Source organism: Eptesicus fuscus, chromosome 9, assembly GCF_027574615.1.
Source record: "Eptesicus fuscus isolate TK198812 chromosome 9, DD_ASM_mEF_20220401, whole genome shotgun sequence".
NCBI lineage: Eukaryota > Metazoa > Chordata > Mammalia > Chiroptera > Vespertilionidae > Eptesicus > Eptesicus fuscus.
The window spans coordinates 52,731,758-52,744,724 of record NC_072481.1 but is presented as its reverse complement, the minus strand read 5'-3'; the positions used below and the strand labels follow the sequence as shown (position 1 = coordinate 52,744,724).

General features: G+C 37.7%; 1 protein-coding gene across 1 annotated transcript; it reads left to right on the top strand.

Moving 5' to 3' along the window:
* Positions 1-12,445: 12,445 nt before the first annotated feature.
* LOC129150288 (cytochrome c-like) lies at positions 12,446-12,751 on the top strand. The gene has a single exon (XM_054721224.1). The coding sequence runs from the start codon at positions 12,446-12,448 to the stop codon at positions 12,716-12,718; it is 273 nt and encodes a 90-aa protein (XP_054577199.1). The 3' UTR covers positions 12,719-12,751.
* The last annotated feature ends 216 nt before the right edge of the window (positions 12,752-12,967 follow it).

The following is a 12,967-nucleotide window of genomic DNA, read 5'->3' as shown; positions in this document are numbered from 1 at the left end:
AAATGGCACAGCTCTTACAATTTGGTTTTCGCATAGAAAGGTGATTTTTACATATAAAAATGGAGCTGTCCCTCTATCAGGCAGCCTCCAGGCACACTTTCACAGTATTAACTGCCTGAGAAGTAGGAACGGTGGGACTGGTTTATATCCTCAACTTGTTTTTTTGACCTTTACTTATGACTGAATATGAGGGGGGAAAAAGGCGTAACAAAAATTCCATATATGCTTAATAATTATCAAGTGCATACTATTTCCACTTTTATCGAAACAAGAAGAGGGGAAAAACACCCACAGCCTCTGAACTCCTTTTACTTCACTAGCAGCTTTTATTCTGATTTAAATTTTAAAAGCCAAAAGGGTAATCTTTTTAAAACCTAAATTTGATCATGCTTAAAAGTCTATGATAGTTATGACACTGTGTGGCCTGGAATAACTGCTAACTCCAAAGCAAGGTCTTGAAGCCCCTCACAAATGGTGCCCCAGCCTTCCTCAGAGCTGAGCAAACAAAGCCTGAGCAGGGGCCCTGACTTTCCTAAGCCATGTATCACCTCTTTGTTCCTCTCTCCTCTACTCTCGGCACGTGTTACATTGGACTACAGTCAATTGAGCAAAACATACCCAGCACTTTTTATACTCTCTTTGCTGATGCTGTTCTTTCAACTTAGTACATCCTTCCCTGTTTTACCACCTTTTCTACAGGATGACCCAGAAAAACTCATCCCTATGGCTTTATCTAATATTTCTCTCCTTATGCAGAAACATGGACACTTCTTCACAGACATATATGCTGCCATAATGGTGTGTATATAACATCATTGTACTTATGTTATAAGGATTTTTACCTCTGTGTTTCCCCTCCTAGACTTGGAGATCTCTGAGTTCAGGGACTGTTCCATGTTTATTATTATTATTTTTTGTACCTTCCACAGTTCTTGTTTGTACTGTGTGTGTGAGGGGGTGTGTGGGGGGGGGGAAGGAAGACATTCTATGGAACTGATCATAAATTTCTAACTGGGCAGGTCAGGGTGGGGACTCATACTTCAGGCCTACAGGTATAACTTCTTTAGTAAAAGGCTCATCTTTGCCTTAAGCAAGCCCTGTCCATTGTTTCTGCCCTTCTAGGCTAATACACCTTTCAAATGCCCCCTTTTAGACTCCTCTTTTGCAGGGGAAACGTTTTTTCTGCCAAGGGCCATTTAAAACATCATTTGCAGGCCATACAAAATTGTCAACTCAAAAATTAGCCTGCTATATTTGGTCAAAAATTTAATTAACTCACCCCTAATGCCTTGGCAAGGCTAGACCCAATGATTTCGTGGGACTCATATGGCCCGAGAGTTAAAAGTTCCCTAACCCTGAAAGCATGGGCCTCACTGTCTTATAATCCAATCCCTGCCTTCCTTTCTCCCACCTTCATATAGTCTTCCTTATATTCCTTTATTAATTTTAAATCATAGAAGCTGAAAAACTTATTCTCTGAAACATTTGTGACCCTGATCCCTGGCAATTATCACCAATTTTGGACCAAATAAACTTATACAAATTCTCTACAGGTGTGGATGTTCTTATGTGGACAGTACTCAGTGATAACTTGATATTTGAAGGGTGATGTTGAATTTCTGGCAAAAAATAATGTTGTTATTGTTTGTTTTTAACAGAATTGATATAGTGGAACTGATTTGAGACAGCCATGATTCTAGCAAAAAATCTCAGTTTAATTGGTGCTTTTAGTATGAAATAAACATAATATTGATGCTAATATCTACCTTTATTGAATGTTTACTATGTACTTGGCACTATGTTAATGATTTCAGCATCATTTGACAAAATACATTTAGTATCTGAGAGTGGGTATTGTCTCAATTTGCAGATGAGGAAAATGAAGCTTAGAGAAGACAAATTGGTTGATCAAGATTTCAGAAAGAATTCAGGGCAGAACCCTAATTTGAATTTAAGCTTATTTGACTCTAATTTATAACTATGAGTCCTAAATTCTTCTATGCTCTTTTCCCCCACATTCAATCCATTGGCAAGTCTTGTTGATATTAACACTCCAAGAGAGTCCCAAATCAAGGACTTTTCCCAGTTCCCATTTTGGTTCTAGCTACCATCATGTCTTATCTGAACTATAGTAGTAACATCCTCACTGGTCTATTTAAGCTTACCCTTGCCCTTTACCTTGCACTATATTCTTTACCCACTTTCAGAATCTTAAAAACACACACACACACAAAAAAAAAAACACAGACATATCCCTATGGCACCTTCTGCTTAATGTCTTCAAGTGGCTTTTTATTGAGTTTACAATAAAATCCAAGGCACTTGTGATGGTTCATGTAACCTAGCCCCAGTCTTCCTCTCAGACCTCACGTCATATTAGCTGGCTCTTACCTAGAATTCTCCAATTACATGGGAGAAAGTAACAGGATTTCTGAAGGGCTTTGAAGACCTGCTTGTTTTTCAGACCCTCCAACTTTGCTCTTATCTTAGGGCATTCGTATTTGCTGTGCCCTCTGTTTGCAAAGTCCTTCCTCTGGAAGACTTCATGGCTGGATCTTACTAATCATTTAGATGTCGAGAGACTTCTCAGGTCTCCTGTAAGGGAATCTAAAGTCTCCATTACTTCCTGTCATGTTACTGTTTTTTGTTGTTGTTTGTTTTGTCTGTGTGTGTGTGTATGTGTGTGTGTTCTCTTCTCCCTGATACTGCTTTTTGAAATCATCTTATTTGTTTACTATTTCCCCCATAATAATAAAAAAAAGTCTCAGGATGGTAGAGATTTTTCACTGTTGTACTCTTCACTGTTATAAGTCCAAACCTAGTCAAAGTACATATTGCAAATTATTTTATGCCATTGATAGGTAGAGTTACAGGAAAATGCTGTATTGATTTCCCAGTTGCAATTTTCAAGCTGATTATCACTACTCTAATCTGGACTTCTGAGACGTTTTCCTCAAGTAAATTGTATGCTGTATTCAAAAGTAAAGTCAAGCAGGTCTGATCTAAAATTCTGGGCTTTTGACATTGGGCTCTTTGACTCAATCTTTTCATCAGCAGACTTCCTAAAGCACAGTAATACTATCTGCCAAATGACTGGCACACTGTCTGACACTCAATATTTCAAAGCTATTTTTATGTTTAAATATCCTGAGAAAGATTCAAAAAAGAAATACCAGACTGGTCCTGGAAAGAGAGCCAAGGAAGGCTCAGTGGAGAAGTACAGGCAAGTGAGGTTGAAAGGATTTTCACATAGATTGGAATGAGAAAGTTTAAGCAGTGAGAACAGCTAATAAGGAGAACATGCAGAAAGTAAAATACTCCTTTCTTATATTAAGGGTAGAAAAGCTTAAGAAAGCGTTAATGTAAAAAAAAAAAACATTGAAACCTGTAAAGAGTTTTTGTGAGTTTATTTGAGCCAAACTGTCAACATATGCCAGGAAGCAGAACCTCAACTAATTGAGATAATGCTCCGGAGAATGGTGGGTTACATTTGTATTTATACATTGCAATCAAAGGAGGGACATAGGTGGGTTACATGAAATTCATTGGTGATAGATTGAGGAGGTGGGATAAAGCAAAGCAGAGGAAACCCCTGGGATTGGATAAAAAGTAAAATGATGGACACATACTCAGGTGGGTGCAGGAACAATTAACATAATAATGAAGGAATTTATGGCATCTGTCCTGGAGCCCCCCACATTTGGTTGTGCCCCAGGGGCTCCAGAAAAAGGGAAGTTACAAGTTACCCAGACATCTCAAGGGTATGTTATCATAGACGCAAAAAGACAGATAGGCTCAGTTAAGGTAAAGGTTGACCTTGTCAGTGAAGATACTGGCCTAGGATGTAACTGCCCACCAAAACTGTGTTTAGTTAAAGTTTAATTTCAGACCATCCTTTGTGGTTACTTTAGGTCTCAGAGTTTGCAAGACTGTCATGTAGGCCTTCCCTGAGCTTGTCAGGTCAGCATGTGGCCCCTTTTGTCCACAAGAGGTTTATGGGAAAGATGGCAACAACAACAAAAAAAGAGAAAATGTGGCATAAAGTCAGGGGCACTCACATTTCTCATGCCTAATCTCTACAGCTTGGAATTTGCTAATGTGTTTTATCTATAAAACAGATAATAATAAAAGTAAAAGTAAATTTTTTATTTTACTATACTCATATTAATTTTCTTTCTGCATTTGCTATGTTGTGTTATCATTACCAGGTTAACAAATAACTAGTTTTATTTACGTATTATTTATTTAAGTATAATTTCAGTATTATTAATGAATTATAAACTACTAAAAGACATATATGTATATAATATGTATTATGTGGCTGTGTGTATACATATATATGTATACTACCCATGTGTAAAAGATGAGTTATAGTTGGTAGGGGAACATAAATTTTTGAAGACTGGATTTGTGGAATAAATAAATATTCAGATTCAATTGCAGTTAATTCTTTGTTATCTTGGATAGCAATTCATACAGTATCCATAGCTACTGTTTCACTTTTGGCTCAGATCAACATTTTATGAGTTGCTTGTATTTTAAGGAAGATTATTAATTAATACGATGTGTTGTTTTATATCATACTTCCTCTTCCCCCTGCTTAAGAAACAGAATAGAGATAATGGTTTTAGTTGCTTTGTTTGTTTGTTTGAAGAAAATATTTGGTTTACATTTCTGGCCATCAAATTGGGAGTAACTAGATTGTAGAGATTCCCTAGGTGCTAGACACTGTTCTAGTATGTACTTTCACACATTATTTTAATTCAGCTTTGATAGCTCTGATGGCATGAACACACATATACTTTAAAAAAATATGACGGGTTTCAGGATTCAAAGGCAGGAATCCATATAAGGCTTTCAGGATCCCCCTTCCCCAAACCCAGCCCCCACACCCCCCCAACCCTCAACACTCTCTGTAATGAAGGCAATGTACCATTAAAACAGGAATTTTTAGGGGTGAAAAACACAGGTTTAAGAAATTTTAGAAATTAAGGGGACCATGAAAAAAGCACAGGGCTGCAGAGCAGCGGAAGGAATATTTCTATAGAATAGGGAAGCTGAAAAGCTGCAACAGGTACATTTCCATAGAATGAGGGAGCTGGAAACAGCAAAAGGTCCATATTTACAAAATAAAGGGAAAGAACCCCCTCCTTCAGAGGAAGAAGAAGAAAGCCCAGAGGGGTTAGGAAAACTATAAGGAAGGAGGGAGGAGAGGAAAAACCTCACTGTCCCCTGTGAGGTTAGATCTTTGAGTTCAGGAGTTACCATAGTAACCAGTCCAAGGAAATAGTGACCAATCAGAGGGAATATCAAGGCACAAAAATCTGCAGCCTTTATAAACCATGGAAACAGGGACTTGGTGGGACCCTTTTCCCCTCCTCACGTGGGCGTCTGTACTTGTTCTTCAATAAATTTCCAGCTTTGCTATTCCACCTTCTGTCCATGGATTCATTCTTCAACTCCGATGGACAAAGAGCCCGGGAACCATTCTGCTCAGGGGAACATGTTCCAGTCCAAAAATCTCCCATTTGGTCTTCTCCAGGCTGGAAAATATAAGCTGAATACTCATATTTAATGGAAAAAAAATGCCTTTTACCCTTGGCCAACTACAGAAACTTTCCAAATTGTATCCCTAGACCCTGGTTAATACAAGACAATGAGAGGGAAAGGGAAAAAAATAGTACTTAAGATGCTCAACTCTAACTTGTCGTTGACCCTTTTCCATGTCTGGTTGTGTACCTATTTAAGTTCCTTCTTGAGTTTTCTAAGCTCAGATTTGCCAGATTTTATGGCCATAGCTGAGTGTAGATCTGCATTAATTAAACTTGCTACATCATTTTTTAACTCAGTGGTTTTGTGCAAAGGTAGAAGATTGCAGCTAGTACTCAATGCATTATTTTTTCTTTGATCATGCTAATAAATCTCAGATAGTGCCTCATTCTGAGTATTTTTTTCTGACTCTGCTTGTCCTGCTAGATGAGATAAAGTTTCCTATTTGCTCCACATGCTATGCTTATCTCAATCTTAGCATTTAAAACTTCTTAGTGGGCAGTATCCTCCTTGATGGAACAAAAGTGTATCTCTCAAGTAAATGTATAACATCTAGTAAAGTTCCCAGTACAAAGTTTGCTAAATGATTTCTCTACCAAATATCTCCAGGAATGTAAATTGCAAATTATCCCAAGAAAAAAATAGTCATTTAATGAAATGTTCTAAAATGAAGAACTCATTTTTCCCCCCAAATCTTTAATTTTGAGAACTGGAAAATATGCTTTTAATTTTTAAATTTCAAAACTTACATCAGTTTGAGAAAGTCGCATAGAATATACTTACTTATCTTTGCTTGAAGCCTTATCTGAGAATCATGAGGCTAAGATTGGGAAGTGTGATTAATGTTTGCTTTCTATGGATAATCCAAGCCTAGATGAAAAAGGCTAAATATAAACAGATTTAACAGATACTGTTTCTCATAGGAAACTTAAAGTAAACTTTATTAAAACCAAAAAGTAATTATTGTGGATAAAGATGATAAGTAACAAGCCTTAAAAAAGGGGTAAATGGCATGCAATATTCCAGGATGTATTTACTCATCTCAGTCTAATTTGCCAAGGACAGAGAGGAAATAAAAGTTTAAGAATCACAAGCTTCAACTTGGCAATTCTTAATGTGAAATATGTTCTGAAATTAAAGAAAATTGATGTTTCCAAATACATTTGTTTCTTGTATATGTAACACAGATCCTACCCTTGTTCAGCTTCTGAAGATGCAAGACAAATAAAACTCTTAAAGAGCTTTTTCTAATACCTATAGCATCAGCTTATATATGTTCTAAACAAGTTCTGACTCAACTGAAGCATTGATAACACTAGAATAGTTTACAGTTGCCTGCACCCGTGTTACAATGTCTCAACCAATATTTAGTGCATAGTGTTTGACAATCACAATAATGATTTAACATGACTGGAGAGTCAATTTTTCAGAGGCTAATTGATCACTTTCAAATCTATAAATAAACTGCATCCACTTTAATCTGCCATCAAGTAAATTAGCCAGATGTAGCTTTAGTTGTTGAGCTACTGCTTTGATTTTGTTTGAATGAAACAATACTAAAATTTTTAGGAGAAAAAAAAGTAAATGAATGTGATCTTTAGCCTGAAGTAGTAATGTATATTAATGGAGATGATTATACAATTTAGACTTACCATTTTAGAGCATTGACACCTTAACAAAACCCATCTAAAATGCTTATTGAAAATGTAAAGTTTCTGATTTATGTATCAATTATTTACTTCTATTGCTATCACATGTTTCCTTCTCTTTATTTTGCTCTTTCTGTTTATGTTCTCAAGTGATAAATTTTTCATGTTTTACATTTTTATTTGGTTTACCTATTTATTTTGTGTTCATTTTGCATGTAGAATGGGATAAGTCTGTATAATAATGCCATTGATTTTGAGTTTTACATTGCTATGGGGCAAATACTGCATAAGAAGGTTATCTGATCTCTAATTTAATCTCATGGAAATATTGTCAAAGGAAAAACTCGCTTCATAACAATGAGAGGCCTGTGCCTTTGTGAAATATATTTAGCTATAAACTCATTATATAGCATTAATGTATAATTTTCTTGTTTTCTACCACAGTTATATGAGAGTTATTGTATAAAGCTATTGGATTTGAGCAAAAGTGAATATATAAGAAGTCTTTATGTGAGGTGATTTAAGCATATCTAGGTTAGTTATCAGTCTTGATAATGTTGTGGATACACAGCAACTAAAGCAAACAAGTGTTTCGGGGGAATACACTTTTATGCTATTTAAAAGTTAAGCTACAGAAATGGAATGGTGTGTTAGGTGATAGCTCTACCACCCGAAGTAGCAGTTACTTCAAGACAGATAAAAAAGTATATGTTGAAAATTTACAAGAAAGCTTCCTGCAACATTCCATAAACTTATGGCTATATTCATCTTCTTTGGGACTTCATCTAAGCCTTAAAAAAAGAGACATATCACTTTCTGATTATAGTGCCATATTTGAAGTACTCCATTTATGTTTTTAATGACTTTCATATCTACTTCCTTATGTAGTTTATAGCATATTTGGCTTTGTAGGCTAGGAGAAAGGAATAACTATAGACAATGCGATGCACTGCAGTTGACTGAATGTCTGCATTAAGAATAAGCCAGTGAGCACAGGAAACAGTGTCTTTAGGGAAAGACCCACAAGTATAAAATATCCCTTCTCTTATTATTTCAACTGTGTTAACATGATATTTGCTCTTAGTAATTGAGTTACAAAGACATAATCCAACCAACTTTAAAATAAGTGATTAACTTTGTTTTTCTTTCTGGGATCATTTCTTGCCCATCTTTTACATAAATAGTTGCAATGGCATGCTTTAATAGTGCCTGCTTTAAATAGTCAGAAAATCTGGGATCTTGTCTTACTCATTCATCTACATTGTCACAATTTAGCTGAAGCTCCATCATGGTAATGTATAAAAACAATGCTATGCATTCTCAATGCATATAAATTATTTCCCTAGAAGGCAATGGGATTTTATTTATTTTAACTTTTACTACAATGTCTGCATTAACTGAAATATTAACCAATAATAAATTTATTTATGAGAAAAAATATGAAAGTAGACTTTGTAATTAGAGAGAGAAAAAATTCCCCCAATCTATATCTTTCTCTTGATGAGGCAACATAGACTATTGTCTAATAAAAGATCAGTATTCCAGAGGATGTTTCTTAGAGGAGACTCTGCTGAATACTGGTGGTTTCAGATGATCTATCAAATGGCTGATATGAATTTTAATGTTTTCAAAGAAAAATAAATTTGCCTGGATACATATCATATGTAAATTTAATTATAATTTTTTATATATTCTCATTATATTATTAATAATCTTAACATCTTTAATGGTTGACATTGTTTTTACAAGAATCTTTCAGCCAACATTCAATTGACATTTTCAAAGAACATAATTTTACATGATTTGTGTTTTGGCATTTTCAATTATTTAATTTCCATTCTGTGAAGATATTATTTGTTTTAATTCATCACTGTGGCAGGCGTACCTTATGGTGATCCTCTATGATGACTACCCTTGGCGTCCATGCCTTTATGTAATCACCTCCTCTTGAGTGTGGATGGGAGCTGTGACTTGCGTCTAACCAATAGAATATAGCAAAGGTGATAGAATGTCACTTGTGATTAGGGACCTTATGTAAGACTCTATGCTGGATAAACTGGAAATAGAAACTCTCCTTGCTAGCCTGTTGCAGGGAGCAACCATAGTGGAGAATCCCATGTGGCAGGGTTCTAGAGGAAATGGCTAGGGACTGTGGGTCACCTGTGTGGGTGACCTCTGGTGGCTGAAGGCAACCTCCAGCCTGCAGAAAGCTAGGGCCCTGAGTCATATAATAACAAGGAAATAAATTGTGTCAATAACCTGAGTGAGCCCGGCAATGGATTCTTCACCAGCCAAACACCTGAATGAGAATGCAGCCTAGCTAATACCTTGATTAAGCTTTGAGGGATCCTGAATAGAGGACTTGGTCAAGTCTTGACAAGACATCTGCTCTATGGAAACTGTGAAATAATAAGTGTGTCTTTTTTTTTAAGCCCCTAAGGTTGTCGTCACTTGTTACACAGCAATAGAAAACTAGTAAAATCACCAATTCACAATGATGTATCTTATGGCTTACAAATGGCTCATGATGGAGTGAAAATAAAAAGATAATACTAGAACTCAGAATCAAGTTGTACTCATAGCAAACAGGGCTGTACTAAGACATATACAATGTAAATCTGTTTGTGCTAGGTAAGTGAATCTGAAAGTTGAACACGTGTACAAATAACAGAAGAAATCCTGGTATATATTTTTATTGGAACACTGATTAGTTTGTTCCAATCTAAGTCCAGTTTATTGTATGAAATACTAGAGGGCTGGTGCACAAATTCATGCACAGGTGTGGTCCCTCGGCCTGGCCAGTGTTTGGGGCTGTTGGGGACCGGCCGGTGGGGTTGGGAGAGGTTGGCTGGCCACGGGAGGTTGGCTGTGGGAGCGCACTGACCAATAGGAGGCAGCTCCTGCATTGAGCGTCTGCCCCCTGGTGGTCAGTGCGCATTATAGCAACTGGTCGACCGGTCAACTGGTCATTTGGTTGTTTGGTCGCTTAGGCTTTTATATATATACTAGAGGCCCAGTACACAAAATTCATGCATGGGGGGGTATCTTCTCAGCTCAGCCTGCACCCTCCCCAATCCAGGACCCCTCAGGGGATTTCCGACTGCTGGTTTAGCCCCGATCTTGGGGATCAGGGCTAAACCAGCAGTCAGACATCCCTCTCACAATTCAGGACCACTGGCTCCTAAGTGCTCACCTGCCTGCCTGCCTGATCTTCCCTAACTACCCCCCCCACCAGCCTGATCACCCCTAACCTCCTCTGCCTGCTGGCCTAGTCACCCCCAACTGCCCCCCTTGCCAGCCTGGTCACCCCCAATTTCCCCCACCAGCCTGGTTGCCCCTAACTGCCCCCCCACTGGCCTGGTCGCCCCTTACAGCCCCCCTGCTGGCCTGGTTGCCCCCAACTGCCCTCCTCTGCTGGCCTGATCGTCCCTAGCTGCCCCCCTCCCACCAGCCTGGTTGCCCCCAGCTGCCCCCCTGCCAGCCTGGTAGCCCCTTAGGCCCTCCTGCCGGCCTGGTCGCCCCCATCTGCCCCCTCTGCCGGCCTGGTCACCCCACACAGCCAGCTGTTCAGTAGTTTGGTCATCCCTCACTAACCCCCCTGCCGGCCTGGTCGCCCCATGCAGTCTGTGTTCGGTCATCCATCCAGTTGTTTTGGTCATGACAGCCCCTGCCTTTTTATATATTAGGATAAATTATATCAGATTTCGTATAGTATTTTCAAATTAAGCACAGTAGTTTTTTGATAAGCCAATCAAATTTATTTATTTTTCCCCAAAATACACCAAATGAATATTTTCTAGTTAAAAGAAAAAAGACTTTTGTCAGTAAATACAGATGAAAGATCAACTATAGAAGAAACATTCAAAATTGCACTCCATATAGCATTAACAGACAAGAGACTTAGAAACCCAGACAGATAATATGTTCAGAGAGAAGAGCAGACTTAGCAGTTGGCAGAATTCCTCTATCAAATGGCACTCTTTGTCATCACACACTATCAGTAGCATATAATATAAAAGAAAAATTAATAGCCCATCTGTGTCATAGTAGATATAGAAATTTGGGATAGTCTAAAACAATATCAAAAGTATGAATCAGCCTTAGGCATGTGTTTGGAATCTATATAAGGCCCAATGAGGTTTTTTTTTTAAACTTTTTAATTTTGAAATACATTTAGATTTATAGAAGTTATGGAAATATTGTACAGAAGGCTCCTATATACTACAGTTTCCATCTAACATAACTATGATAAATTTATCAAAACTAGGAAAATAGTATCAGAAAATTATATTAACCTTAATTATATACTTTATTCAGATTTCAATAGGTTTTTTTTTTTGTTTGTTTGTTTGTTTGCTAATGTCCTTTTTATAATTCAGCTAATAATTCAGTTTTCTGGGTTGCATTTGTCAGTCTCACTTTAGTGTCCCTGAATCTGGGAAAGTTTCTCAGTCTATACTTTCCCTTCATAAAATTGGCACTTATGAAGAGTATTGGTCAGTTATTTTGTAGAATGTCCCAATTTATGTTTGTTTGATGTTTTCTCATAATTAAACTGGGGTTAATGATGAGGGGGAAGTTTACTGCAGAGTGGAAATGCCCTTCTCATTGCCTCACTTTGTGACATCAATGTGACTTATTGCTGGGGATTTTAACCTTGTTGATGTGGTTAAGGTGATGTCTGCTGGGTTTCTCCATTGTAAACTTTTTTTTTCCCTTTCTGTATTCTTTCATTATTTTCCCATATTCATTCATTAGAAGCAAAATAAAAAGTTTATGAAATAGGAGCACGACCTAGGAGAATAACTGAATTAAAGAAGACACAGCTTAGTAGCTATTTGGGGAGAAATTCCCTTCTTCCCAAGTGTCCAGAATCAAGTGACTGAGGAGGCAAATGCCACTTTCCCTGTGCAACAAAGGGAAATGGACTCAGACTTAAAAAAAATTTTTTTTTTGCTGAAACCGGTTTGGCTCAGTGGATAGAGCGTCGGCCTGTGGACTGAAGGGTCCCAGGTTTGATTCCGGTCAAGGGCATGTACCTTGGTTGCGGGCACATCTGTGCAGGAGGCAGCTGATCGATGTTTCTCTCCCATCAATGTTTCTGACTCTCTATCTCTCTCCCTTCCTCTCTGTAAAAAATCAATAAAATATATTAAAAAAAATTTTTTTTTTCTCCAGAGAGAGTGGGACATCCAGCTTGCAAGTGGGGATTTCCGTGTCGTGCATGACTACCGAGCAATTTAAAAATGGGTGATGTTGGGAAGGGCAAGAATATTTTTGTTCAGAAGTGGGCCTGGTGCCATAATGTGGAAAAGGGAGGCAAGCACAAGACTGGGCCAAATCTCCATGGTCTCTTTGGGCGAAAGACAGGTCAGGCTCCTGGATTTTCTTACACGGATGCCAACAAGAACAAAGGTATCACCTGGGGTGAGGCTTTGGAGAATCCCAAGAAGTACATCCCTGGAACAAAAACGATCTTCACTGGCATTAAGAAGAGTGCAGAAAGGGCAGACTTGTAGCTTATCTCAAAAAAGCTACTAACGAGTAATAGTTGGCCACTGCCTTGTTTATTACAAATGTCTCATGCCTTTTTTTATGTGTACCATATTTAAATTGATCTCATACACCAGAATTCAGATCATGAATGGCTAATAGAGCATTTCTTCCAAGCAGTCCTGATTTAAATAAGATTGGTTTGTGGTTAAATGAATATGGTCAGCTTTTTGAGCTTTGGTGATCATTTTGGTTCAGCATGTGCTGTCACTGTC